Source organism: Oncorhynchus masou, chromosome 30 (genome assembly GCF_036934945.1).
Source record: "Oncorhynchus masou masou isolate Uvic2021 chromosome 30, UVic_Omas_1.1, whole genome shotgun sequence".
Lineage (NCBI taxonomy): Eukaryota > Metazoa > Chordata > Actinopteri > Salmoniformes > Salmonidae > Oncorhynchus > Oncorhynchus masou.
The window spans coordinates 24,423,570-24,451,193 of NC_088241.1; the positions used below are offsets into that span (position 1 = coordinate 24,423,570).

A 27,624-nucleotide genomic window follows, 5' to 3' on the forward strand; every position below is an offset into this window, starting at 1 on the left:
AGATGGAAAAAACTTTCCCCTCTGTCTGTTTCACCTGTGTCATGTCAAGAGGAGTTAGATGGTCATTATCTTGAAATTATGCCAAAATGTCACCAATAAAGGGGTTTAAAGGTGGCAATTTTGTCTGTGATTGTTCCTTTTTTAGTTCACGTGGGCACATTGTAGATGAAAATAATGACCTGTGTACTGCCATGTAAATGATTGAAGGTTATAGGTCAGGTTATGAGGTTGAAATTAGATGAATTTCTGGGCGGAATTTAATGGAAAGTGCTTATTGAAGTACAAGCAGTATTTGTTTTTGATATGCTGACCTTTGACCCACTCCATCATATAGCTTTAGCCTATTTGTTAATATTCTGAAGTAGTTGCTTATATTGGATTTAGAGTTTAGCTGAATTGCTATATTAAGATATATTCATTTCATTGATTTTGACCTCTAGGCCGATTACACAGTAAGCCATCAAAAAAAAAAAATATCAAAAAAAATAAATAAATAAATATATATATATATATATAATTGGAATAGAAAAGCCAGCAAAAGTAGTTGGTTTTAGAAGGGGGTGCCCCTCAGTGGCTGTCCATGTGGGTGTTTGCGTGAGGAAGACACAGTGGTGCACCAATCAGTATAGAAGCACAGCCCCTTCCATTATCGATGCATCCTGCTGACAACAACAAAAGAGCCTTTCCAGACTCTGAAGTCAGGAGGAGTTTGAGTTAGGTGTCAGCCAGACTAATGACTTATGCCATGTTAAGGCAATGTTCCCGCAGTTATGGAGAGCTCAATCGGTCAGCTCTGTTGGATATTACCGTAACATTTGAATGCAGATTTTCTGCGATACTGATTGAATCCAGCCCTTAATATGATATCTGAGTGAGAGTGACTTACAAAAACAATGTGGGCCCTCTGGAGGTCAGGGCACCTGGGGACGTGCCCCGTCAGTAATTTGAACATGATTGCTTCAAGTTTAGATAGCTGGCTAGACTAACTATACTAATTTACCAATCTACTTTTTGCTAATTGAGTGACTGTCAGTGAGTGAGTGAGTGACATATAACAACAGGAAAACTGCTGATGCACAACAAAGTTTTGAAATTGCACCTTGTGTATTCAGCTATAACTCTCAACAGCAAGTTGAGACCCCAATTATTATTCATTCTAATTTGAAAAAATTCCAGAGGTCCAGACCTCGGTGTCATTATATGTAGCTATGGCCTGGACCACATAAGGGTTGAGCCCTGACCTCAACAGAGAAAACCTCGCCAAGGCAAACCTGCTACCCTGTCTGCTTTTCCAGCACATTGTGTACTTCGAAGAGGTTTAAGACATGTTACAGAAGTTCTTGGCTGGTTTCCTCTACAAGCAATGCCTTCCTCCTCACAACGTTAGCCTGGCCTCTTTATGCATGGGTGTCGAGCACAGTCAGACTCCAGTACTAAGGCTTCTGGCTGCTAGGTTGGTCAAAAAGTTGAACGGATCTAAGACATATCTACTGAACACACACTGGTTGAATCTATGTTGTTTCAAGTTTCAAGTTTTAATGTCACCTGCACAAGTACAGTGAAATGCCTTTCTTGCAAGCTGCAAACCCAACAATGCAGTAATCAATATAAATGACTGCATTGGTTAAATGTAATTTCAATCACATTACGTTGAACCAACGTGGAATATATGTTGAATTGATGTCTGTGCCCAGTTGGTACACTGATAATTATATTTAGTTGGAGGGCCAGGTATTTATTTGGGGCTAGGGTCCTTTTTTCCGAATTTCCGCCTGACTGACGTGCCCAAAGCAAACTACCTGTTACTCAGGACCAGAAGCCAGGATATGCATATAAGTGGTACCAGTGGATATAAAACACTTTATTTGTGATTTTATGAAGCCTGTGCTGGTTGAAAAATACGTTGATGTGGGGCGCCGTCCTCAAACAATCGAATGGCATGCTTTTGCTGTAAAGCCTATTGTAAATCAGACAATGCAGTTAGATTAACAAGAATTTAAGCTTTTAACCTATATACGACAATTGTATGTACCTAGATGTTTAATATCCAGAATTTTAAGATGATTTATTTGAATTGTGCGCCCTCCAATTTCACCGGAAATTGTCAACGGGTGTCCCGCTGATGGGGCACATAGCACTAAGAAGTTTTAATCATTTGAATAACCTGTACAGCTGAAGCCCAAGAGAACCAAACTGGATAATGATCATACCCAAGATTCATATGCAGATTGTATTATTCATCAACGTTCAACATGATTCTGTTGGCAATCAAATATCCTTTTGTCCTGTGTTTTATTTCCAACAATAAAATAAGACTTTATTTCATTTAGATAGACCACTGGGTTTTGCCAAAACATTTAGTAAATAAGTTTTCAAGATATTGTACTATAAAAATCATATCTATTTAACATTTCAAGGCACACATGGGAGCAATTGATTTAAGAATAACAATTAACTATGAGTGACCTTACAATCCATTGTAATTAAATGGTTCAACTGAGGTTTTTCAGTTGTTCAATTTCAGCCCTAGACAATCTTTATATTGTACAGTATATTCAAAATACATAGTCTAGGAACATTTTAAGAAAGAGCATTGTTTGTCTAAAAGACATTAAGTGTAACAGAAACAACCACAAGGCCTTTTGAGTTTCACACTTTAATTACTTAATTTCCCCTAGTGTAATTGGTTCTGAAAACAGCCTAAAACTGTGTTCTTAAACTGAGCAAATTGAGCAGTCCAATTCCAAAATGACTTGACATCAGGTGAAAAATGGTCTCGCCGAATCTATTTCTATTTTCTTACTTAGGCAAAGCTATTTTCTCACAGAAGGTTCCAAGACCACTCTAAAGCATTGAGGATAATTTCCTAATATAATGACAAACAGCTCACGGCACTGTCCCGCTGTAAACTCACCAGTGTTGAGGGAAACATGGCCCCATAGCAAACAAAAGGAAGTGACCTCTCATTGCAAAATACTTGGTCCCTACAGTATCTCTGGCTATTTGTCAATGGCTGTATTAGTCCTTCCTTACTCCCTTTGTGTTTTTCTAAGGGGAATACTTTATTCGGGCATCTCTCTACACTGTAGACTCCAATTATGATAAATGTTCCCATTCACATGCCTAAATCACAAAGCAGCAGAACTGGTCTCAAAGGTGCCTTGTGGTATAACTCCATTATGGCAGTGGTAGTAGGTGACAAATGTTGATAGGGGAAACACATTCACACATCACACCACTATCACATAGAGTCAAGACTTACACTTCAAGGGCCTGTTCAGAGGGATGTCACGTTACAGAATGTTCAGATAGAAACTTATCGTGCAGAACAGATATGTTTGTCTTTCAGGTAGAATAGTGAATTTTGTCATCTCTATTCATTATATTTCTATCTGCAACATTCAGAAGATTTCACATCACTGAATACACCCCAGATCGAAGTAGCACGCCACTTGTGACCTGTCTGTATACAACAGCATGAGTGACACCCCTCATGGGAATCTTTTTTTGGCGGGTGTGGACCACAGTGTACCCCCTGATTCCATAGCACCATAGTTCTATATAGTATGTCCATTCAGTGGCCCAGTAGTACTGGACGTTAGTAGTAGTGCACCCGACCTATAGTGCCTGTTCCTGAACCCAGGATATCAGGCTGCCCATTCCTCCAGATCTCCCGTATGATTCGCTCCCTCTCTTCCAATCGCTGTGCCCGCTCTAGCTCCTCGGCCGACGTGAACACGTTAACGCTCAGTGTCCCGTCCGATTGGCTGTGGTTGTGGTGGTTGCCAATGGAAATCTCTGTCGTGGGCATGGGGGCAGGTGCTTCGACGTCACCCTCCTCTTCCTCATCCTCCTCCTCGCTATCTTCATCACATTCGTCCTCACTGAAGTCCTTCAGGTGTTTCTTCTCGGGCGTGGAGGCCGGGATGTTGGTGCGGGGCTTGCAGGAGATCCGGATGACCAGGAGGCAGAGGGTGAGGACCAGGCCAAAACAAACCCCAATCACAAAGTACAGCCCAAAGCTCTCTGGGTTCTCTACAGGACAGAAAAAGATAACTGGTAATTTCACCTAGTAAAACAAAACCCCACAATATGTCAAAAAGGCATTGTGCTAGTAGCCTAAATCAATATTGTTATGACTGGCACATTGGTGATTTTGTTTCATTGATTCATTGTGTGGTACTTTAAAAGCAATGTGAGAACTGCTGATGTTAAAGTGATTGATTGATTGACCTTTGATGTGTGCATAGGCAGCTATGCTGTTGCTCAGGAGGTCCATCTCTTTCCTCTTTGCGTCCATGCTGACGATATGTCCAGTAGCCTTTGCTTACACCTAGAACAAATAAACACAACCCACTGCATCAGAATTCCTTGCGATCTCAACTTCAATGCCATGCATGCAATGCCAAGTACTGTATGCAGTAATGTATGCATGAATTCAGTTATTCCCACTGTGTACCACAGAAAGTTCCACAACAAACAAACTGACACAATGAGACTTGGCCAAAAGACACATGCTACCCTCATGCTACCCTCATGCACCCCACCGAAACACTTCTGCTACCACAAACCCCTATAATTCCCCTCCCCTTTAAATGTAGTTAAAGGGTTTTACGAGTGCCTCTAGTGCCACACTAGATGTTTTCTTGTTTGCGATCGCGCCAAACGCACTGACCACAGAATATCTCCATAGGGACATTTTCTCAAAAGTGCTATTACAAGTTTATCAGCTTTCAAAGCAGAATTACTTTCACATTGTTCCTCAACTGTAGTGTATGATATACTACATTTTTCTACATAAGACCGAATTGAGCCGGTCGGTCACATATGTCTTTGGGTGGGTGAGGACCAGGCCTAACTGGTCCAACTGTGGCAAACAAAAGCTCCACTTATTCGTCTTCATATATCAACCACGCACACTGGGATCATGACGCATTTGGAACATGGTCCTGCCTGTGAGCCGTGACAGGCCTCTACAGTGAGGGTCCAGGGGTCAACTCTCTCCTCAGAAGCCAATGAACAGCACTTCCTCCAACGAGCCTCCCGGATCAATGGGGGCAAGGCCTAAGGCCCTTTGTGTTGTTTTTACAGTACCTGTTTAGTTCACCCTTTCAATTTCCCTGACTGACACAAATGGGTGAACACCTGGAAGACCTGTGTTGTTGCTATTGTTTAACTATGTATTTTAGTCACACTTTTACTGTCCCTGACTGAAACAGAGTCACTGGGTTTTCCTTTTTTAATCTTGTTCTGAAGGCAGCTCTGCCTGGAGAGCAGAACCAAATGTGAATGATTGAGTTTAGACAAGTAATTTAATTGGTTTAAGTTTTGGCCACTGGGCTTATCCCTGGTGACGCTTTCTGGTCGTCTGAGTCTTTTCCTCAGCGTTTCCTGACGCTCTGTTTGGCTCCATTGTGTTCCTGCAGGCCCTCGATGGCCCGGTCATTACTCCCTCACCTCAGACTCCCCAGGAAGTCTCAAGTTTCCCTCACAGAGAACCTTGCGGCGCCACGCCTCGCCACACAACAAAAGTATGACGCCTGGTCCTGCTTCTTTTCTATGTGGTCTGTTTTTATTTTCTGTCAATTACATAAGCTAGGCTATAAAGGCAAGCCACTGTGCTTTTGAGAGAGAGAGCGAGAGAGAGCGAGAGAGCGAGCGAGAGAGAGCGAGAGAGAGAGAGCGAGAGAGAGACTGTTTCCAATCAGAGTGAGAGGCTGGGTGGATTCTCCCATATGGAACACTCTATCCACAAGGCCCTGCTGGGTCTCTCCTGCATTTCCTGTGCAACCCCCTCTCTTCACCCTCAACCCTTGTCATAGCCCTTTCCTGCTGACTCTGCCCTTTTCTCGTCCGCTCCACTATTGTTCTCCCCCCGACCCGCCTTGATGACATCCTCACATGGTACATGGAAGGCACATGACACAGGAAAACCAAGATGCTATAGATAGTGACACAGGGGCCCAGCCAATACGAGTCTCCCTGAACCCTTCAATGTGTTAGCATTAGCCTTCGATCGGTATTATGGCACCCAGGGGAACAAACGTGTTGTTCAAGTAGGACAAGATGGCTGACTCTAGCACAGTCACATAGAGCACTAACCCGTGGAATTGCTCACAACAAGCTAAGTCATAGCACATGGCATGATATTCTCATAGCCTACAGATCGTTGACATCAAAAATGGCACAGGCCACCTGTTTTTGTTCTATCACCTCAGCATTGTTGGCTGATCTCTTCAGTCTATGGATTTTACACTAATGTGAATCCCGATGATATTATACTGTTGTTATCACGCTCATTTGTTAATGCAGCAAGGATTGAAAAATGCAACAAAAACATTGGTCAACCATATGTATTGCACATGCCTGACTCTTTAAAAAAAGCACAATGCTCTTTCTCTAAGATATAAAGATACGCAATAAGAAGCACAGACAGATGTACACCTTGTATTGTATCATAAACCTTACCATAAAATGAAGCTGTAGTGGTAACTATTCAGTCCCAGCTCATGATGGAAGTGGAGAGGTGTGCTGAATGATTGAGCTACCCTCTCTCTCTGTCTCTCTGGATCTACGCCCGTGCCCTTCGCTCCTCAGGCCGAACAGTTCATTGCCCTGAGACAAGAACAAACACACAGACACTCACACAGCCGTCCGCCTACATCAGATCCAAACTCACTGAGGCGTTGGCAATGCAAACAATGACAGGCCTTTTGCTGTTGCCGAGGGATACACAGTCCGGCAGCAGACAAAATACAGGCTTTGCTTTCAGTAGTACAAAAGTTTATATTTCGATACACAAACGCATACATATACAGTGCATACTGTATAAATACAATTTACATACGCATATGTTCAAAAGGCATGTAAGTAACTATGTTATAAACGTTAAACACTGAAACACTGCACTTGTTCATGTATGGAGGCTACACAACAATAAATGATGTGCAAGGAGGAAGAGGCATTTTTTTGGTGGGGGATTTGTCCATGGGGTTTGTAACATGACAAAGACTGAATTCTCACTAGGTTTTTCTGTGTATTCCTAAGCACTGATATGTTTGAAGTAAAGTCAAAGCTGCTTACAATGAATGAAAGTATATAAAATATCTCTGATAAAGTCACAGGCTGATGTTTCCCTGGAAACAGTTTAACACATAAACTTAAGTCTCATCCCATCTCTGACACATCAAACCACTGCAATATCCTCAGAGCACTTTGCCTCCAAGAAGTAGAAATCCTAGTCTATAAACCCGACAGCCACCGTATATCTCACAGAATATGAGCAGCTCTTTAAATGCCAGGTGGGGAAAGAGGACCATGAAAAACATTCAAACATTTTTCACAAACCCTTTATGTGTTGAGAGGAAAAAGCCCAGTGCCAGTTTGAGTTGGTTTAGCAGGGCCTCTTTGCTTCCCAGTGCAGATTTTGATCTTGCTGACTCTTGCCAGACCCTATGTACACTAATGCTGGGCCGAGAGAGTGTTCGGGGCTAGCAGGGACCCAGGGAACAGTCGCCATGACAGCATCTCTCCACTCCAGGCCACAGAGTCATATGGTCAGTGAGCCTTTTGTTTTGGACCACAGAAGCGGGTTCCATCCGCACACTCTTCCTGTTTTTACTTCCTTCCTTTTCAATTACTGCAACTTGTGTTTGAACAGACAAGGTCAACTATCCCCCAGCACATCATTCCTGTAGCCTGGTCCCAGATCTGTTTGTGTTGTATGTATAGCCAACTACAGTCATTGTAATTGCCAAACAAAAACAGATCTCGGACCAGGCCACCTTGGCCTGATCCTTGCTGAGCTATTTGAAACAATGCATCATCTAGGCAAAGCAGCCAGTACCCGCATAGGATACTGTCTAAAGAGCTTAGGTAATAAAGTGTAATGTTATGTACTTGAGTGAAGACCCAAAAGCGGTTTTAACAGAAAACAGAGTTCTTTAATGAAAAACAGGAATGGCATAAATCCTCTTCCAACGTAGTCAATGGAACAAAAAGAACGTTAGAATAATGCAGGATGCACCTGCCAGGCAGACTCCGACAGGATAGGACAAGGTGGAAGCAAACGGGACGACAGCTTGCTTCTGGCATCAAAAACACAAACAAGAATCAGACACAGAAAGTAGCAGGAACAGAGAGAGAAATAGAGACCTAATCAGAGGGGGAAGAGAGAACAGGTGGGAAGGAGTGAATGAGCTAGTTAGGGGAGATGTAGAACAGCTGAAGAATGAGAGACAGAGAAGGTAACCTAAAAAGACCAGCAGAGAGAGACAGAGTGAAGAGAAAGGACAGGAACAGACATAACAAGACATGACAGTACCCCCCCACTCACCGAGCGCCTCCTGGCGCACTCGAGGAGGAAACCTGGCGGCAACGGAGGAAATCATCGATCAGCGAACGGTCCAGCACGTCCCGAGAGGGAACCCAACTCCTCTCCTCAGGACCGTACCCCTCCCAATCCACTAGGTACTGATGACCACGGCCCCGAGGGCGCATGTCCAAAATCTTACGAACCCTGTAGATGGGTGCGCCCTCGACAAGGATGGGGGGAGGGACGAGCTTGGGGGCGCGAAGAACGGGCTTAACACAGGAGACATGGAAGACCGGGTGAACGCGACGAAGATAGCGCGGGAGAAGAAGTCGCACTGCGACAGGATTAATGACCTGAGAAATACGGAACGGACCAATGAACCGCGGGGCCAACTTGCGAGAAGCTGTCTTAAGGGGAAGGTTCTGAGTGGAGAGCCATACTCTCTGACCGCAACAATATCTAGGACTCTTGGTCCTACGCATTAGCGGCCCTCACAGTCTGCGCCCTGTTACGGCAAAGTGCCGACCTGACCCCCTTCCAGGTGCGCTCGCAACACTGGACAAAGCCTGAGCGGAGGGGACGCAGGACTCGGCAGCTGAGATGAGAACAGCGGAGGCTGGTACCCGAGGCTACTCTGAAAAGGGGATAGACCGGTAGCAGACGAGGGAAGCGAGTTGTGGGCGTACTCTGCCCAGGGGAGCTGTTCTGACCAAGACGCAGGGTTACGAAAAGAAAGACTGCGTAAATGCGACCAACAGTCTGATTGGCCCGTTCGGCTTGACCGTTAGACTGGGGATGAAAGCCGGACGAGAGACTGACGGAAGCCCCAATCAAACGGCAAAACTCCCTCCAAAATTGAGACGTGAACTGCGGGCCTCTGTCGGAAACGACGTCAGACGGAAGGCCATGAATTCGGAAAACATTCTCGATAATGATCTGAGCCGTCTCCTTAGCAGAAGGGAGCTTATCGAGAGGAATGAAATGAGCCGCCTTAGAGAATCTATCGACAACCGTAAGAATAACTGTCTTCCCCGCTGATGAAGGCAGTCCGGTGATAAAATCTAAAGCGATGTGAGACCACGGTCGAGAGGGAATGGGAAGCGGTCTGAGACGGCCGGCAGGAGGAGAGTTCCCAGATTTAGTCTGCGCGCAGACCGAACAAGCGGCGACAAATCGACACGCGTCACGTTCCCGAGTGGGCCACCAGAAACGCTGGCGAATGGAAGCGAGCGTACCCCGAACGCCGGGGTGGCCGGCTAACTTGGCAGAGTGGGCCCACTGAAGAACGGCCGGACGAGTAGGAACGGGAACGAACAGAAGGTTCCTAGGACAAGCTCGCGGCGACGGAGTGTGAGCGAGTGCTTGCTTTACCTGCCTCTCAATTCCCCAGACAGTCAACCCGACAACACGCCCCTCAGGGAGAATCCCCTCGGGGTCGGTGGAGACCTCAGAAGAACTGAAGAGACGAGATAAAGCATCAGGCTTGGTGTTTTTGAGCCCGGACGATAAGAAATAACAAACTCGAAATGAGCGAAAAACAGAGCCCAACGAGCCTGACGCGCATTAAGTCGTTTGGCTGAACGGATGTACTCAAGGTTCCTATGGTCAGTCCAAACGACAAAAGGAACGGTCGCCCCCTCCAACCACTGTCGCCATTCGCCTAGGGCTAAGCGGATGGCGAGCAGTTCGCGATTACCAACATCATAGTTACGTTCTGACGGCGATAAGCGATGAGAGAAAACGCGCAAGGATGGACCTTGCCGTCAGAGAGAGCGCTGAAAGAATGGCTCCCACGCCCACCTCTGACGCGTCAACCTCAACAACAAACTGTCTAGAGATGTCAGGTGTAACAAGAATAGGAGCGGATGTAAAACGATTCTTAAGAAGATCAAAAGCTCCTGGGCGGAAACGGACCACTTAAAGCACGTCTTAACAGAAGTAAGGGCTGTGAGGGGAGCTGCCACCTGACCGAAATTACGGATGAAACGACGATAGAAATTAGCGAAGCCCAGAAAGCGCTGCAGCTCGACGCGTGACTTAGGAACGGGCCAATCAATGACAGCCTGGACCTTAGCGGGATCCATCTTAATGCCCTCAGCGGAAATAACGGAACCGAGAAAAGGGACAGAGGCGGCATGAAAAATGCACTTCTCAGCCTTCACATAAAGACAGTTCTCCAAAAGGCGCTGGAGGACGCGTCGCACGTGCTGAACATGAATCGAGAGAGACGGAGAAAAAATCAGGATATCGTCCATGTAAACGAAAACAAAAATGTTCAGCATGTCTCTCAGGACGTCGTTAACTAGTGCCTGAAAGACAGCTGGAGCGTTAACGAGGCCGAAAGGAAGAACCCGGTATTCAAAGTGCCCTAACGGAGTGTTAAACGCCGTCTTCCACTCGTCCCCCTCCCTGATGCGCACGAGATGGTAGGCGTTACGAAGGTCCAATTTGGTGAAAAACCTGGCTCCCTGCAGGATCTCGAAGGCTGAAGACATAAGAGGAAGCGGATAACGATTCTTAACTGTTATGTCATTCAGCCCTCGATAATCCACGCATGGGCGCAGGGACCCGTCCTTCTTCTGAACAAAAAAAAACCCCGCTCCGGCGGGAGAGGAGGAGGAGACTATGGTACCGGCGTTGAGCGAAACCGACAAATAATCCTCGAGAGCCTTACGTTCGGGAGCCGACAGAGAGTATAATCTACCCCGGGGGGAGTAGTTCCCGGAAGGAGATCAATACTACAGTCATACGACCGGTGTGGAGGGAGAGAAGTGGCCTTGGAACGACTGAACACCGTGCGCAGATCGTGATACTCCTCCGGCACCCCTGTCAAATCGCCAGGCTCCTCCTGTGAAGTAGAGACAGAGGAAACAGGAGGGATAGCAGACATTAAACAGGTCACATGACAAGAAACATTCCAGGATAGGATAGTATTACTAGACCAATTAATAGAAGGGTTATGGCGCACTAGCCAGGGATGACCCAAAACAACAGGTGTAAAAGGTGAACGAAAAATTAAAAAAGAAATGGTTTCGCTATGATTACCAGAGACAGTGAGGGTTAAAGGCAGCGTCTCACGCTGAATCTTGGGGAGAGAACTACCATCTAAAGCGAACAAGGCCGTGGGCTCCCTAACTGTCTGAGAGGAATGTCATGTTCCCGAGCCCAGGTCTCGTCCATAAAACAGCCCTCCGCCCCAGAGTCTATCAAGGCACTGCAGGAAGCAGATGAACCGGGCCAGCGGAGATGGACCGGAAAGGTAGTGCGTGATCCAGAAGGAGAGGCCTGAGTAGTTGCGCTCACCAGTAGCCCTCCTTTTACTGATGAGCTCTGGCTTTTACTGGACATGAGGTGACAAAATGACCAGCGGAGCCGCAGTAGAGACAGAGGCGATTGGTGATTCTCCGTTCCTTCTCCTTGGCCGAGATGCGGATACCCCCCAGCTGCATAGGCTCAGCATCCGAGCCGGCGGAGGAGGGTGGCAGTGATGCGGCAGGTGGCAGTGATGTGGAGAGGGGAGCAACGGAGAACGCGAGCTCCTTTCCACGAGCTCGGCGACGAAGATCAAACCGTCGCTCTATGCGAATAGCGAGAGCTATTAAGGAGTCCAGACAGGAAGGAACCTCCCGGGAGAGGATCTCATCCTTAACCTCGACGAGGAGACCCTCCAGAAAACGAGCGAGCAAAGCCGGCTCGTTCCAGACACTAGAGGCAGCGAGAGTGCGAAACTCAATAGAATAATCCGTTATGGATCTATTCCCCTGACATAGGGAAGACAGGGCCCAGGAAGCCTCCTCGCCAAAAACAGAACGGTCAAAAACCCGTATCATCTCCTCCTTAAAGTCCTGATACTGGTTAATACACTCAGCCCTCGCCTCCCAGATTGCCGTGCCCCACTCACGCGCCCGTCCGGTAAGGAGAGAAATGCGTAGGCGATGCGGGCTGCGCTCCTGGAGTAAGTGTTGGGCTGGAGAGAGAACACCACATCACACTGAGTGAGGAATGAGCGGCACTCAGTGGGCTCCCCAGAGTAACACGGCGGGTTGTTGATCCTGGGCTCCGGAGACTCGGAAACCCTGGAAGTGGGCGGTGGATCGAGGTGGAGTTGGTGAACCTGTCTTGTGAGGTCGGAGACTTGGACGGCCAGGGTCTCAACGGCATGTCGAGCAGCAGACAATTCCTCCTCGTGTCTGCCTAGCATCGCTCCCTGGATCTCGACGGCGGAGTGAAAAGGGTCCGGAGCCGCTGGGTCCATTCTTGGTCTGATTCTTCTGTTATGTACTTGAGTGAAGACCCAAAGCGGTTTTAACAGAAAACAGAGTTCTTTAATGAAAAACAGGAATGGCATAAATCCTCTTCCAACGTAGTCAATGGAACAAAAGAACGTTAGAATAATGCAGGATGCACCTGCCAGGCAGACTCCGACAGGATAGGACAAGGTGGAAGCAAACGGGACGACAGCTTGCTTCTGGCATCAAAAACACAAACAAGAATCAGACACAGAAAGTAGCAGGAACAGAGAGAGAAATAGAGACCTAATCAGAGGGGGAAGAGAGAACAGGTGGGAAGGAGTGAATGAGCTAGTTAGGGGAGATGTAGAACAGCTGAAGAATGAGAGACAGAGAAGGTAACCTAAAAAGACCAGCAGAGAGAGACAGAGTGAAGAGAAAGGACAGGAACAGACATAACAAGACATGACATGTAAGGTCCGAGTGATTTCACAAGTTTTCCAAGGTCATGGCTAATGATTGGACTGCTAACTGGGCCTAACTGCTCTTTTCTCACAGTGGAATGCACCAGAATGGAATTAGTCAGAACTCAGGCATCTGGGAAGGGTGGTTAAAGACGACCGGAGACTCGTTTAAAGCCAATCGAAACAATAATTAACCTGGGCCTGTTGTTTTGTTTTGTTTTTGTTTTGCCCTGAGGAAGAAATTATGAACAGACGTGCTCTCCACCTTCCTCAATCCCATGACTCAAATTTCAGTCATGTTCTCCAAGTGACTTAATTTTCTATTCAATAGCAGATGTTGCCATGCCCCTTCACTGCTGGAGAGAAAACACTGTTCACATATGGTTCAGTGTTTCTGCAGTTTTGGGGACCTTGAATGTGTGCTGAAAATGTTCTGGCATATTACTCCCTTCAAGAGCCTCTAAAGGGGTTCAAATGCTAACTGGATCATTATGCCATTACAAAAAATTGACATAAAACGAAACAGGGTTTTCCTACACCGACATGCCATAGACTCTTTATGGTACTGTAAAATAAATGGAGGCACACTCTAAGCTAATGTTGTGTGAGAAGGCTTCAGCTTTGAAGGCCTCACTCATAGATTACGTCACCTCGCATGTTACCAGATAATGCCTGTCATTCAATCCTAACTGACCTCATATCCTCAGGTCAAACAATTTGAACACACAATCCACATCCTGTGTCCTCAGTCACATGGTGGGCAGCATCAGTCAACCAATGACTTCACATTGAAGCCAATCAGTGTGTACTTAAGAGTGTAAGAAAAGTGTATCTTGACACCAGGTCAAGATACAAAAACAATGAAAAGAAATGGGTCAAAGAAATGTAAAAGAAAATGTGAATTCATAGATGGAGGTATGGAAACAATGACTGACTGTCCACAAAGTCAATATGATAGTTTTAAAGTGGGCCTTTAAAGTGAAGGATAACATTGTCTGATTGTCTGAGCTAATCATGCTGTTATTGTCTTGTGGGGAGAAGCTGATTATGCCGTCTCTCTAGATAAAGATAGTTCCTAAATGATTGACTAGCCACATAGTGACAGGGACCAACCTCAGAGGCAAGACTTTTCGCTCCTATTACCAAACAGAAGCCCTTTTCCCTAGATACATGTACACTATAAACCATTCATAAAGTATCTAACCATAGCACTCCTCTGCCGCGTCTGAGAAATCACATTATTGAATAACAATGAGAAACTGCATGAAAAAATACAGATCCCACAAGGGAGCGAGTACACCTGCTTCCTTGTGATAATGACACACTTTGAACCACAGAGGGATAGGGATATTTTTGATACCTAGAATTTCTGTGCTGCCGCAATTTTTCCCTGGCACAATGGATGCTCTTTCTGTGGTTTGCCTGGCATAGGTCTTCAGTGAGTTGAAAAGCCCAGATTTGAATTGAATCACATTCTGTTGTTGTTATGCACAGATATAGCCTATTATACAACAACTCTGGCATGGGAGATCAGCGACAGAGCTGGTGTCACTTTGAGTTTGAGTGTAAAGTGAGGACAATTTTATAGCATTCATCAACTTTGCCCCTGACAATGTTAATTAAAATGATCCTTGTTTCTTATATTTTTATTTCTGCTACTGAGAGAGAAAATCTGTCTGTGATTAATGATCCATGGGATCAAATGGACCACTGAGGAGTCATTTATTCATTGTTTTGAGCACATGGAGGCAGTTCTAAGCTCCACTTAACTTTTGCAACGTGAATAAATACTGCATGCTAGAATTGTGCAGCCTGTAGAGCTACTGCTTTGATTGACTTTTTCCCCATTTTTCACCGAAAGCCATGATGTGAGATTCTGTAAGTAGCAGAAAAGCAGGTTAATGGCTATTCCCTAGATGCTCATAAACTGAAGTTGTATCACAGCAATATCTACTGGATGTTTCTTTCCCATACCTTTCCTATTTTAACAGATTTCTGTAAAAGAGTTTACCATGTGGCTTCAATCACGGCAGTGTATGGTCTCACAGGCTTTCTCTAGCCTAAACCCAGCCAACCACGATCCCCTGACCACCAACCAAGGCAGGACAGCATCCAAGTCCAGAAAAGCCTTACTTCAAGCTCCCTCTGGGATTTAACTAGATGGGATACAGCTTTTGTCATTTAGATGTTTTTGTATCAGGTTAGGAGAACATATGCAGCAGGTTAGGAGAATATACAGAGCAAGTTAAGATATTTATGTTAAGGTTAAGAAAAGGGTTAGGGTTAGGAAAAATCCCCCCCCCCCCAAAAAAAAACAACTTTTGATGTTAATTCGACAGAAGCTGTATCCCTTCTAGCCATGACCCTCTCCCTGAGAAAGACAGGCAGAGGTGCAGGCGGTAATGTTCCACCCAATAAACACGGACACTTTTCCTAAGAGCTAGGGCTCTGTTCGCCGGGGCCTGCAAAAGCATTCAGAGGGTAGGCATCTGGTGAAGGCATTTTCTGTCCAGCGCGGCCGGTCTTTCTTGACGACAGTAAAGGGTTGTAAGGGCATTTCAGAGAAAAGAGAGTGTCTTCCTTTCTTGTTTTCTCTTGACATGGGATCTTGGGGAACAAGCTGTGCTAAGTGTTGGTGCTGTTTTCCATTGCACCGTGCCCTGGCCATGGGCTCGTACTGTGGGGGGAATTATTTCAGTTTGAAACCAGTCAGACATGTGTTTGCCATCAGGCCCAGTGACACCGAGCACAAGGTAGAGCTGACCCCAAAGATGTCTGCCAGCTGAGAGTATGGGGAGCTCCACTGAGCTGAGACTCAAACGTAGAAAATCTGCTTTTCCTTTTCTCCTCCCGAACAGCGAGCAGGGTTGCCACCCAGTGAAGGTGGTTTCCAAACATTAGCCTTGGATTAACTTTCTCTGGGTTATAAGTGAGCCATTTTAAACTGCCCACCAGGCACAAACTGGGAGAATCAACCATTTTTGTAGATAATTTTTTACCCAACTTTTAACCACAATGCACTTACATGGCTCAAAGATTGTTTTGATTTCACTTTCAATTCACGCTCATTGACAACGCAATCAAATATAAATCAAAACTTGACATTGTACCGGCATTTGTGCACAGTGGGTGGACAGTTTTGATAAGTTGTTGAATTTGACTTTAGTCTCACTTAACAACAGCTTTTTAACACTGTAGCTTTCACGGACCAGAACCTTCTTCTCATCCAATGCATTACTAAACATTCTGATCTAATTTACAGGGCAGGTACTCAATAAGGAAGTTATTTTGGTTTCTTCATACTTCTCTACGTGAGGCCATGATTTCATTGAAATGGAGAGTGTCATCTTCAACTCCACTCCAACTTGGTTCAGCAAAGAAGCCTCTATGCTTTTCAGTGCGAATGTAACTGCAATCCGTGACAAACCGAAGCAGGTATTTTAGTGACATAAGAAATTATCTAGCAAGCAATCTCTTTACCCCATGAGGATTGGGCTGGTGGGGGTATGGGGAGTAATGGAGATATGGGCCCATGGGGGTGGAGGATAATAGCGGCCAGATGTGGGGTTGAGGGGTTTGATGTTAGACAGAGACAAAATGCTGCTCTCGTATGGAAATCCAGAAGAGAAAACACATGCTCTATCACCATATCAACTTTATCATACGTGCTCCATCGTAATCCAGCTCATGCATGTTAACATTAGAAGCCTCCTCCCTAAGTTTGCTTTATTCACTGCTTTAGCACACTCTGCCAACCCGGATGTCATAGTCGTGTCTGAATCCTGGATTAGGAAGGCCACCAAAAACCCTGAAATGTCCATCCCTAACAATAACATTTTCTGACAAGATAGAACTGCCAAAGGGGGCGGAGTAGCAATCTACTGCAGAGATAGCCTGCAGAGTTCTGTCTAACATTCAGGTCTGTGCCCAAACAATTTGAGCTTCTACTTTTAAAAATGCACCTTTTCCAGTAACAACTCTCTTACTGTTGCCGCTTGCTGTAGACCACCTTCTGCCCCAAGCTGTGCCCTGGACACCATATGTGAATGGATTGCCCCGTATCTCTCTCCATAGCTCGTGCTGTTAGGTGACCTAAACTGGGATATGCTTAACACCTCGGCCATCCAAGAATCTAAGCTTGATGCCCTCAATCTCACAAAAATTATCAATGCAACTATCACCAAATCTGTAAACACAGGCACCCTCATAGATATCATCCTAACCAACCTACCCTCCAAATACACCTCTGCTGTCATCAACCAGGATCTCAGCGATCACTGCCTCATTGCTTGTGTCCGTAATGGGTCTGTGGTTGAACAACCACCCCACATCACAGTCAAACACTCCCTAAAACACTTCAGCAAGAAGGCCTTTCTAATTGACCTGGCCAGTGTATCCTGGAAGGATATTGACATCATCCCATCAGTAGAAGAGGCCTGGTTATTCTTTAAAAGTGCTTTCCTCACAATCGCAAATAAGCATGCCCCATTCTAAAAAATTGAACCAGGAACAGTTAGGCAGTTAGGAAAGCAGCTTTTTCAAACAGAAATTTGCATCATGCAACACAAACTCCCAAAAGTTCTGGGACACTGTAAAGTCCATGGAGAATAAGGGCACCTCCTCCCAGCTGCCCACTGCACTGAGGCTAGAAAACACTGTCACCACCGATAAATCCACGATAATTGAGAATTTCAATAAGCATTTTTCTACTGCTGGCCATGCATTCCACCTGGCCACCCCTACCCTGGTCAACAGCCCTGCACCCCCCACAGTAACTTGCCCAAACCTCACCCATTTCTCCTTCTCCCAAATCCAGATAGCTAATGTTCTGAAAGAGCTGCAAAATCTGGACCCCTACAAATCAGCAGGAATTGACAATCTGGACCCTCTCTTTCTAAAATGATCAGCCAAAATTGTTGCAACCCCTATTACTACTTGTTCAACCTCTCTTCCGTATCGTCTGAGATCCCCAAAGATTGGAATGCTGCCGCGGTCATCCCCCTCTTCAAAGGGGGAGACACTTTAGACCCAAACTGCTACAGACCTATATCTATCCTACCCTGCCTTTCTAATGTCTTCGAAAGCCAAGTTATCAAAAAGATCACCGACCATTTTGAATCCCACCGTACCTACTCTGCTATGCAATCTGGTTTCCCAGCTGGTCATGGGTGCACCTCAGCCACACTCAAGGTCCTAAACGATATCATAGCCTCCATCGATAAGAGGCAATACTGTGCAGCTGTATTCATAGACCTGGCCAAGGCTTTCGACTCTGTCAATCACCACATTCTTATCGGCAGACCCAACAGCCTTGGTTTCTCAAATGACTGCCTCGCCTGGTTCACCAACTACTTCTCAGACAAAATTCAGTGTGTCAAATCTGAAGGCCTGTTGTCCGGACCTCAGGCAGTCTCTATGGGGGTGCCACAGGGTTCAATTCTCGATCAAACTCTCTTCTCTGTATACATCAATGATGTCGCTCTTGCTGCTGGTGATTCTCTGATAAACCTCTCCACAGACGATAGCATTCTGTATACTTCTGGCCATTCTTTGGACACTGTGTTAACTAACCTCCAGACAAGCTTCAATGCCATACAACTGTCCTTCTGTGGCCTCCAAACTGCTCTTAAATGCAAGTCAAACTAAATGCATGCTCTTCAACCGATCGCTACCAGCACCTGCCCGCCCGCCCGTCCAGCATCACTACTCGAATATGTGGACATCTACAAATACCTAGGTGTCTAGCTAGACTGTAAACTCTCCTTCTAGACTCACATTAAGCATCTCCAATCCAAAATGAAATCTAGAATTGGCTTCCTATTTCGCAGCAAAGCATCCTTCACTCATGCTGCCAAATATACCCTCGTAAAACTGACTATCCTACCGATCCTTGACTTTGGCGATGTCATTTACAAAATAGCCTCCAACACTATACTCAGCAAATTTGATGCAGTCTATCACAGTGCCATCCGTTTTGTCACCAAAGCCCCATACACTACCCACCACTGCGACCTGTATGCTCTCGTTAGCTGGCCCTTGCTTCATATTCGTCGACAAACCCACTGGCTACAGGTCATCTATAAGTCTTTGCTAGGTAAAGCCCTGCTTTATCTCAGCTCACTGGTCACCATAGCAGCACCCACCCGTAGCATGCGCTCCAGCAGGTATATCTCACTTGTCACCCCCAACACCAATCCCTCCTTTGGCCGCCTTTCCTTCCAGTTCTCTGCTGCCAATGACTGGAACACATTGCAAAAATCACTGAAGCTGGAGACTCATATCTCCCTCACTAACTTTAACTTCTTTGGGACTGGGGGGGGGTATTGAGTAGCTTGGATAAAAAGGTGCCCATAGTAAACTGCTTGCTACTCAGCCATAAAAGCTAGAATATGAATATAATTAGTAGATTTGGATAGGGAACACTCTGACGTTTGTAAAACTGTTTAAATGATGTCTGTGAGTATAACAGAACTCATATGGCAGGCAAAAACCCGAGAAGAAAATCCAACCAGGAAGTGGGAAATCTGAGGTTTGTAGTTATTCAACTCATTGCCTATCGAATATACAGTGTCTATGGGGTCATATTGCACTTCCTAAGGCTCCCACTAGTTGTCAACAGTCTTTAGAACCTTGTTTGAGGCTTCTACTGTGAAGGAGTCTGAATGAGTCAGGGCTCTGGCAGAGTTTCATGAGCTGATCACACGCGCTCACGTGAGAGCGACCTGCTTTCCATTGCATAAATGAAGACAAAGGAATTCTCCGATTGGAACATTATTGAAGATTTATGATAAAACCATCCCACAAATTGATTCTATTCTTCGTTTGACATGTTTCTACGAACTGTAATATGACTTTTCATCTGAACTTTCGCCTGGACTTGCCCACGCCTCGAGAGTTTGGATTGTGTACTAAATGCGCAAACAAAAAGGAGGTATTTGGACATAAATGATGGACTTTATTGAACAAATCAAACATTTATTGTGGAACTGGGATTCCTGGGAGTGCATTCTGATTAAGATCATCAAATTAATATTTATAATGCTATTTCTGACTTCTGTTGACTCCACAACATGGCGGATATCTGTATGGCTTGTTTTTGTGTCTGAGCACTGTACTCAGATTATTGCATGGTGTGCTTTTTCAGTGAAGTTTAAAAAAAATCTGACACAGCGGTTGCATTAAGGAGAAGTGGATTTAAAATTCCATGCATAACACTTGTATCTTTTAGCAATGTTTATTATTAGTATTTCTGTTAATTGATATGGCTCTCTGCAAAATCACCGGATGTTTTGGAACTACTGAAAATAACACGCCGATGTAAACTGAGATTTTTGGATATAAATATGAACTTTATCGAACAAAACATACATGTATTGTGTAACATGAAGTCCTATGAGTGTCATCTGATGAAGATCATCAAAGGTTAGTGATTAATTTTATCTCTATTTCTGCTTTTTGTGACTCCTCTCTTTGGCTGGAAAAATGTCTGTGTTTTTCTGTGACTAGGTACTGACCTAACATAATCGTTTGGTGTCCTTTCGCAGTAAAGCCTTTTTGAAATCGGACACTGTGGCTGGATTTACAACAAGTTTATCTTTAAATGGTGTAAAATACTTGTATGTTTGAGGAATTTTAATTATTGGATTTCTGTTGTTTTGAATTTGGCGCCATACGATTTCACTGGCTGTTGGCGAGGTGGGACACTACCGTCCCACATATCGCAGAGAAGTTAAGCACCAGCTGTCAGAGCAGCTCACAGATCCCTGCACCTGTACATAGCCCATCCAACTACCTCATCCCCATACTGTTATTTTTTTGCTCCTTTGCACCCAAGATCTCTAACCCGTATCTCTGCACATTCATCTTCTGCACATCTATAACTCCAGTCTCTATCGCTCCAGTGTTTAATTGCTAAATTGTAATTATTTCGCCACTGTGTTCTATTTATTGCATCACCGCCCTTATCTTACCTCATTTGCACACACTGTATATTTTTTTCTATTGTGTTATTGACTGTATGATTTGTTTATTCCATGTGTAACTCTCTGTTGTTGTTTGTGTCGTACTGCTTTGCTTTATCTTGGCCAGGTCGCAGTTCAAAATGAGAACTTGTTCTCAACTAGCCTATCTGGTTAAATGAAGGTGAAATTAATAAAACATTTATATAAAATACTGTACATACAGGGCCCAGGACATTGATGCTCAGAATTGGAACTTAATGAGTTTGTGTGTGTGTGCGAGAAAGTATAAGTGGGAATGTGTGTGTGAGACAGAGCGTGATGATGTGTGTCCATGCATACACCCATATGTGTGTTCATTTTTGCCTCCTCATATGCACCCCTGTTCTTTCTTAAAGCACAGTAACCCTCAGGTGATCCCCAACCTCAAGCTCCAAAAATAGAGTCGTGATCTTTGATCGATCTGGGCCAGCATGTACCATCCGACCACAACCACACACTGCATTCATTACACAAGACTTGTGATTACCCTATGACACAAAATGTGTTAACCCTTTCCATGAGTGGCTGGGCAGAGTTAACCATGTCCTGTTCACAAACAAGTAGAGCTGGTTTCCTGGACATAAAATAAGCCGAGTCTTCTGGGAAAGTGACACGTGCTGTCATTTTTAGTCTGTATTGTATGAGTTCTTTAGTTCGTCAGGGTACAGTTTTGTCGGAGCTGGACAAACAACTTGTAGACCATAGATATTTGATAACCGACCTTAAACTATGATTCATTCATAAGATTGAGCTTCTGAGTAAAGTGTCTCTTATTTAATGTGCAATCAATGAATACTAGAGATACTTTACAAACGTCACTGTACCAGTTTCCAGAGGTGTGAACTCGAGTCACATGACTTGGACTCGAGTGAGACTCGAGTCACAAATATGATGACTTGAAACTCAACTTTGACTTTAACACCAGTGACTCGTGACTTGACTTGGACTTGAGCGTTATGACTCGACTTGACTTGATACCCTCCCCAAGCCCAAATATAAAAAAATGATACTATTAAAAAAAGTGTGCAGCGCATTAACTGTTAATTTAATGGATTACATTTTGAATCGGACAGAAGCCAATCAAATTGTGTCAGCTGAGAAAAAGTTGTGCGCGGCAGTGCAGAGGAACGTCGGCTGGGTGAATTCAGATGGAGCCCTTGGAAAGATAATACCCAAAATAATTACATTCGGATATAAAGACTACGCTGTATCAACAAAAAAAATGGATTGCAACTTGCAAAACATGCGGGAAGAAATTTACAGACAGAGAGAGTGAGAGAGACAGAGAGACAGAGAGAGAGAGAGAGAGAGAGAGACCATGGAAATATAAAGTTTATTTGGAAAGTAGTTAATATATATATGTTTTTAAAATCATTCATGATTTGCATAAATGTAATATACTAACTATTACACTCTTGTTAAAAATATGAAATTGTATTACATTTGGTGAAGAGCACATTATGACTTGTTTAGGACTCGAAACTCAAACTTGTAAAACAATGACTTGGTCCAAACCTCGGCCAGTTTCTGTGTGCTTAACCCTGTCTTGTTTTTATTCCTTTTTCACCATATGGTTCCTCTCTTCCCCCAGATTCCCATGTAAAGTTTTAAACAAATTCTACCTTAATTGCAGGGCTCTTTATGTTCTTGGACATTCACATGTGTACAGAGATAGAGAGGCTTATGCAAACCCTAGTGGATTTAACATGTCAAACATCCCCCTAAGTCTAAGGAGACCAGGGAAAAGCAGTCATTAGAAGGCATTGAGGCTTTATGAGACAGCAATGGTTTTAGTTGGAGTCTTGCTAAACACAGCTTCAGAGATAAATCACTCATCAACATATTATTTGTCAATGGCGAATCTGAATCGAATACAGTCTTGTTGGCTTTACATCTGATTAGACAAGGCAGTTCATAGCTTCTGTGTCTCTTTGAAAACCTGTTTATAACATTTAATGGCTAGTGGTCTACAAAATATAATATACTGTGTCTCCCACTTCATTTAGATAGCATGTCTCAAACTCTCTCTCATGTTACACAACAAAACAAAAATTATACCAACGAATAATGGTTTACTCACCCTAAGAAGTTGTCAGATGTGAGTTACTCTATCAGTTTCTGCTAGGCGAGAACAGCAAGACCAAGGCAATGGCTTAAATAGCAATACCAAGGCATCATTATAGGATTGTAGTGGTAATAAAGCAAATACACCACTCATAAAATACACCACTCATCTTGATCCAGGGCTACAGTGGCTTACATAAGTATTTACACCCTTTGGTATTTTTCCTATTTTATTGCCTTAACCTGGAAATCAAATAGATTTTAGGGGGGTTGGTATAATTTGATTTACACAACATGCCTACCACTTGGAAGATGCAAAATATGACAACAAAAACAGAAAACTTGAGCGTGCGTAACTATTTACCCCCCGAAAGTCAATACTTTGTAGAGCCACCTTTTGCAGCAATTACAGCTGCAAGTCTCTTGAGGCATGTCTCTATAAGCTTGGCACATCTAGCTACTGGGATTTTCCCCCTTTCTTCAAGGCAAAACTGCTCCAGCTCCAGCTCCAGCTCCAGCTCCTTCAAGTTGGATCGGTTCCGCTGGTGTACAGCAATCTTTAAGCCATACCACAGATTCTCAATTGGATTGAGGTCTGGGCTTTGACAAGGCCATTCCAAGACACTTAGATGTTTCCCCTTAAACCACTCAAGTGTTGCTTTAGCAGTATGTTTAGGGTCATTGTCCTGCTGGAAGGTGAACCTCCATCCCAGTCTCAAATCTCTGGAAGACTGAAACAGGTTTCCCTCAAGAATTTTCTATTTAGCTCCGTCCATCATTCTGACCAGTTTCTCAGTCCCTGCCAATGAAAAACATCCCCCAGCATGATGCTGACACCACCATGCTTCACTGTGGTGATGGTGTTCTCGGGGTGATGAAAGGTGTTGGGTTTGTGCCAGATATAGCGGTTTCCTTGTCAGCCAAAAAGCTCCATTTTAGTCTCATCTGACCAGAGTACCTTCTTCCATATGTTTGGAGAACACCACATGCCTTTTGGCAAACACCAAATGTGTTTGCTTATATTTTTCTTTAAGCAATTTCTTTTTTCTGGCTACTCATTTGTAAAACCCAGCTCTGTGGAGTGTAAGGCTTAAAGTGGTCCTAAGGACAGATACTCCAATCTCCGCTGTGGAGCTTTGCAGCTCCTTCAGGGTTATCTTTGGTCTCTTTGTTGCTTCTCTGATTATTGCCTTCCTTGCCTGGTTCGTGACTTTTGGTGGGTGGCCCTCTCTTGGTAGGTTTGTTGTGGTGCCATATTCTTTCCATTGTTTAATCATGGATTTAATGGTGCTCTGTGGGATGTTCAAAGTTTCTGATATTTTTTTATAATCCAACCCTGATCTGTACTTCTCCACAACTTTGTCCCTGACCTGTTTGGAGAGCTCCTTGGTCTTCATGGTGTCGCTTGCTTGATGGTGCCCCTTGTTTAATGGTGTTGCAGACACTGGGGCCTTCAAGAACATATGTATGCATACTGAGATCATGTGACAGATCATGTGACACTTAGATTGTACACAGGTGGACTTTATTTAACTAATTATGTGACTTCTAAAGGTAATTGGTTGCACCAGATCTTATTTAAGGGCTTCATAACAAAGGAGGTAAATACTTTTCTGTATAAAGTTATTTTTTTCATTTCACTTCACCAATTTTGACTAGTTTGTGTATCTCCATTACATGAAATCCAAGTAAAAATCTATTTTAATTACAGGTTGTAATGCAACAAAATAGGAAAAACGCCAAGGGGGATGAATACTTTTGCAAGGCACTGTACAGTAGGTGTGTCTGTGAAAGCACTCTGAAGCGCTCTGTTGTCTCCTGTGCAGCAGAGGGCCAGGCAACTGGTTTAGAGTTTAGACAAGCGTTTCAAGTCAAGGATTGACCTGTGACTCCTTAGAGGCCACAGATAAGGCAAAAACCCCAGTGATAAAACATGGGGCAGTGAGATTGGTGGGGAGGATGGTGGGGAACATAGCTGGGAGAGGTCAGATACAAGTCAACTGTCCCAAAACACGCTTGAGGGTTTAAGGCATTCACACTTATCCTCTGTTATCTGTCACTTTATCAGATTGACACAGGGAGGGACAGCAAGCTGCCTGCCCACTTAGAAATGCTAATTAGAGGGGACCTCTGAGAATGGCTATCTCCTACTGATAAGAGGAGCTGACCACAGCACTCCAGTAGAGACGGTGTGTGCATGTGTATGTGTGTGAGACAAAACCATCATCCCCCTCCACACACACACGTACGCACACACACAGGACCCCTATATGTTGATGAAACGGGAGGGCTGCACATCTGTGAAGCATGACGCTCCCACCTCGGCTCCCCCAGATCGTATTACGCTGTTGATGCGGCCCTCACCAAAATACAGAATGTGGCAGGATGTTTGCATTTATTACTGCAAGGTTAGCCACTGTGCAGCTAGCTGCATCAGCCCTGCTCTCTGGCACTGATCCATCAGATACATGTTGGGGCAGTGAGCTCTTAGCTCTTGTAAGAGCTCACGTTGAGACACTTGTTGAGACACTCAAAGGTGAGCATTGCTTCTCTTGAGGACACTCCAACAAGAACAGTATAACCCCTATAAATGAGCTTGGATCACGTAAAGATATGAATATAGCTACTGTTCCCGGAAGGAAGGAAACAAGCTACAACACACAGCGCTGGAAACTATAGCTGTGTGTTCTACTGAGTGCACTGAGAGAAAGGGAACTTCTAGTCATCATTAGAGTTTCCCAAACTCTTGCAACCACAAGAGTACTGCTTTGCAGAGTTCTGAAGGAACATAAACTGCAAAACATGAAACAGCAGACACTCATTGAAACCCCACTGTACCTAGACCCACACCACAGGTCGCACCCCCATAAAAATCTGTCAGTTTAAGCTAGAGATATCAGGTTTGCATTAGATGCATCTCAATCCACTGCATCTGCCTATGTCACACTTCCACATCTGTGGTGAAAGGTGAAAGAGCTAGAATGGTGTTTGTCATACCATGAGACACCACAAACATCAGTCCTCCCAAAATATTATGACCCCTCTATGGAAAGATGAGACTTTCACGAACACGATGGTGTTCTCCGTTTTGCTCTATGACCCCAATAAATGTCTTGGGACTCGTCTGAAGTCAGTACAGCCGATCTGTCAACTTCTGTCTGTAGAGTCCGAACAGTTTGGGCAACACACTAATATGATACCAGTTGAAAAAAATGAATGGAAGTATGTATATATGTGAAGACTCTTTAGTGCCAAAAATAAGGGTTAAATACATGCAAAAAAATAAGTTTCAAATGTTTCCTGATCTTTCTTATATCTCTCAGATATAGGGGAGACATTTCAGAACAAACTTCCTTTAGATTTTTGGGGGACTATCTGTTGTTCCATGTAGTGAATCTGTCATTCAACGCGTTTGCATGGGCTAATAGCAGGACGGCCCAACATATTTTAAAACATATTTTTGTGGGATACTTCAAGGGGTATTAAAATTCAAAATCAAATAGCAAAATGATCCTTGGTATGACCTTCTCAAAAAAATTCCATATAGCTTAGTAGAACACCCTCTCCCGGCTTAAGCAGGGCTTATGGGTTTTAAGGGAAACGCAAAAAGTTACAGCCTTTACATTGTAAATACAGTGATTTAAATACCTCGTTGAGGTTCATATGTTATTGTACATACACAGACTGGGGTTGTCACACTCACCAAGTAAGTAGTACTGTCAAAGTGTCCTCTTAGGAAAGTTAATTCCTGTCCAGATAAGGTAAGGCTCAATGCTAGCCTCAGTCAAAACAGTCCACTTCTCGCATCCAGGTTGGCAAAATCAACACAAAAGCAATCCTGACTTTGTCAATCTTGCTCGTTCCTTGTGTGTGACTACTGCTGTTCTCCAGTCCTGGAGCGTGTAGAGAAACCTATTGGGAAGAGGTGGTAGCTTGCTCTGAATAACAGACTTTCCCTCTCCCTCACCGTCTCCACTCTCTCTGCCGGCAGCAGGAAAAGTTGTCATACAACCTCTCAGAAAGAGAGAGAAAAAAGGAGGAATGAGGAACTGCCAAAAATGAGCAGGGTTTGGGAAAGAGGGAGGGAAGAAGGAAAGAGGGAGGGAGTATTGGGAAGGGAGTTCTTCCCCCTCGTCCCCTCTGTTAAGGAAATGGGCAGGAAAAACACAACTCCCGACAAATGAAGGTTGATTTTCCACACTGAGTACAGAATGACAGAAAACACGAACAAAAACAAAACATGAGGCATGACAGTGATGGATTGTCGTTTACCTTTGGAGCTATTAATAATAACTGTATATAAGCAACAAAACACATTGTATTGCAGCTTAAGCCTTTTTGATTTGAAGATGAATGGGAAAGTGGGACTTTTGAAGGGGTAGGAGTAAACATGTAGTCTGAAAAATATGACAACCCCTCACACTGGTGAGCCACCACTCATAAACATATGGCTATCAATTTGATTTTATAATCCATTATAGAGAAGAAAATGAAGACTGAAGAGGTTTGACTGCATAAAATGTGGTATCTATCTGGTAACTGTCCTTTGCTGA

At 44.3% G+C, this 27,624-nt stretch overlaps 1 protein-coding gene across 2 annotated transcripts; it reads right to left on the bottom strand.

Annotated features, from left to right (window-relative positions):
- Window positions 1–2,275: 2,275 nt before the first annotated feature.
- On the bottom strand, window positions 2,276–27,109 carry LOC135522402 (protein eva-1 homolog B-like). 2 transcript variants are annotated; one of them, XM_064948611.1, is made up of 4 exons: window positions 26,775–27,108; window positions 6,469–6,615; window positions 4,234–4,333; window positions 2,276–4,035 (listed from the first exon to the last, which is right to left on the bottom strand). In XM_064948611.1, the coding sequence occupies exons 3-4, from the start codon at window positions 4,298–4,300 to the stop codon at window positions 3,599–3,601; spliced, it is 504 nt and encodes a 167-aa protein (XP_064804683.1). In that variant the 5' UTR covers window positions 4,301–4,333; window positions 6,469–6,615; window positions 26,775–27,108; the 3' UTR covers window positions 2,276–3,598. The 2 variants fall into 2 exon arrangements, with proteins under 2 accessions (XP_064804683.1, XP_064804684.1); XM_064948612.1 differs by lacking the exon at window positions 6,469–6,615 and having other exon boundaries at window positions 26,775–27,109.
- Window positions 27,110–27,624: the final 515 nt, after the last annotated feature.

Coding starts and splice junctions, on each gene's coding strand:
- LOC135522402 (XM_064948612.1), bottom strand. CDS start 4,300: ATGGACGCAAAGAGGAAAGAGATGGACCTCCTGAGCAACAGCATAGCT. Junction 4,036..4,233: donor TGCCTATGCACACATCAAAG/GTCAATCAATCA, acceptor TCTGTCCTGTAG/AGAACCCAGAGAGCTTTGGG.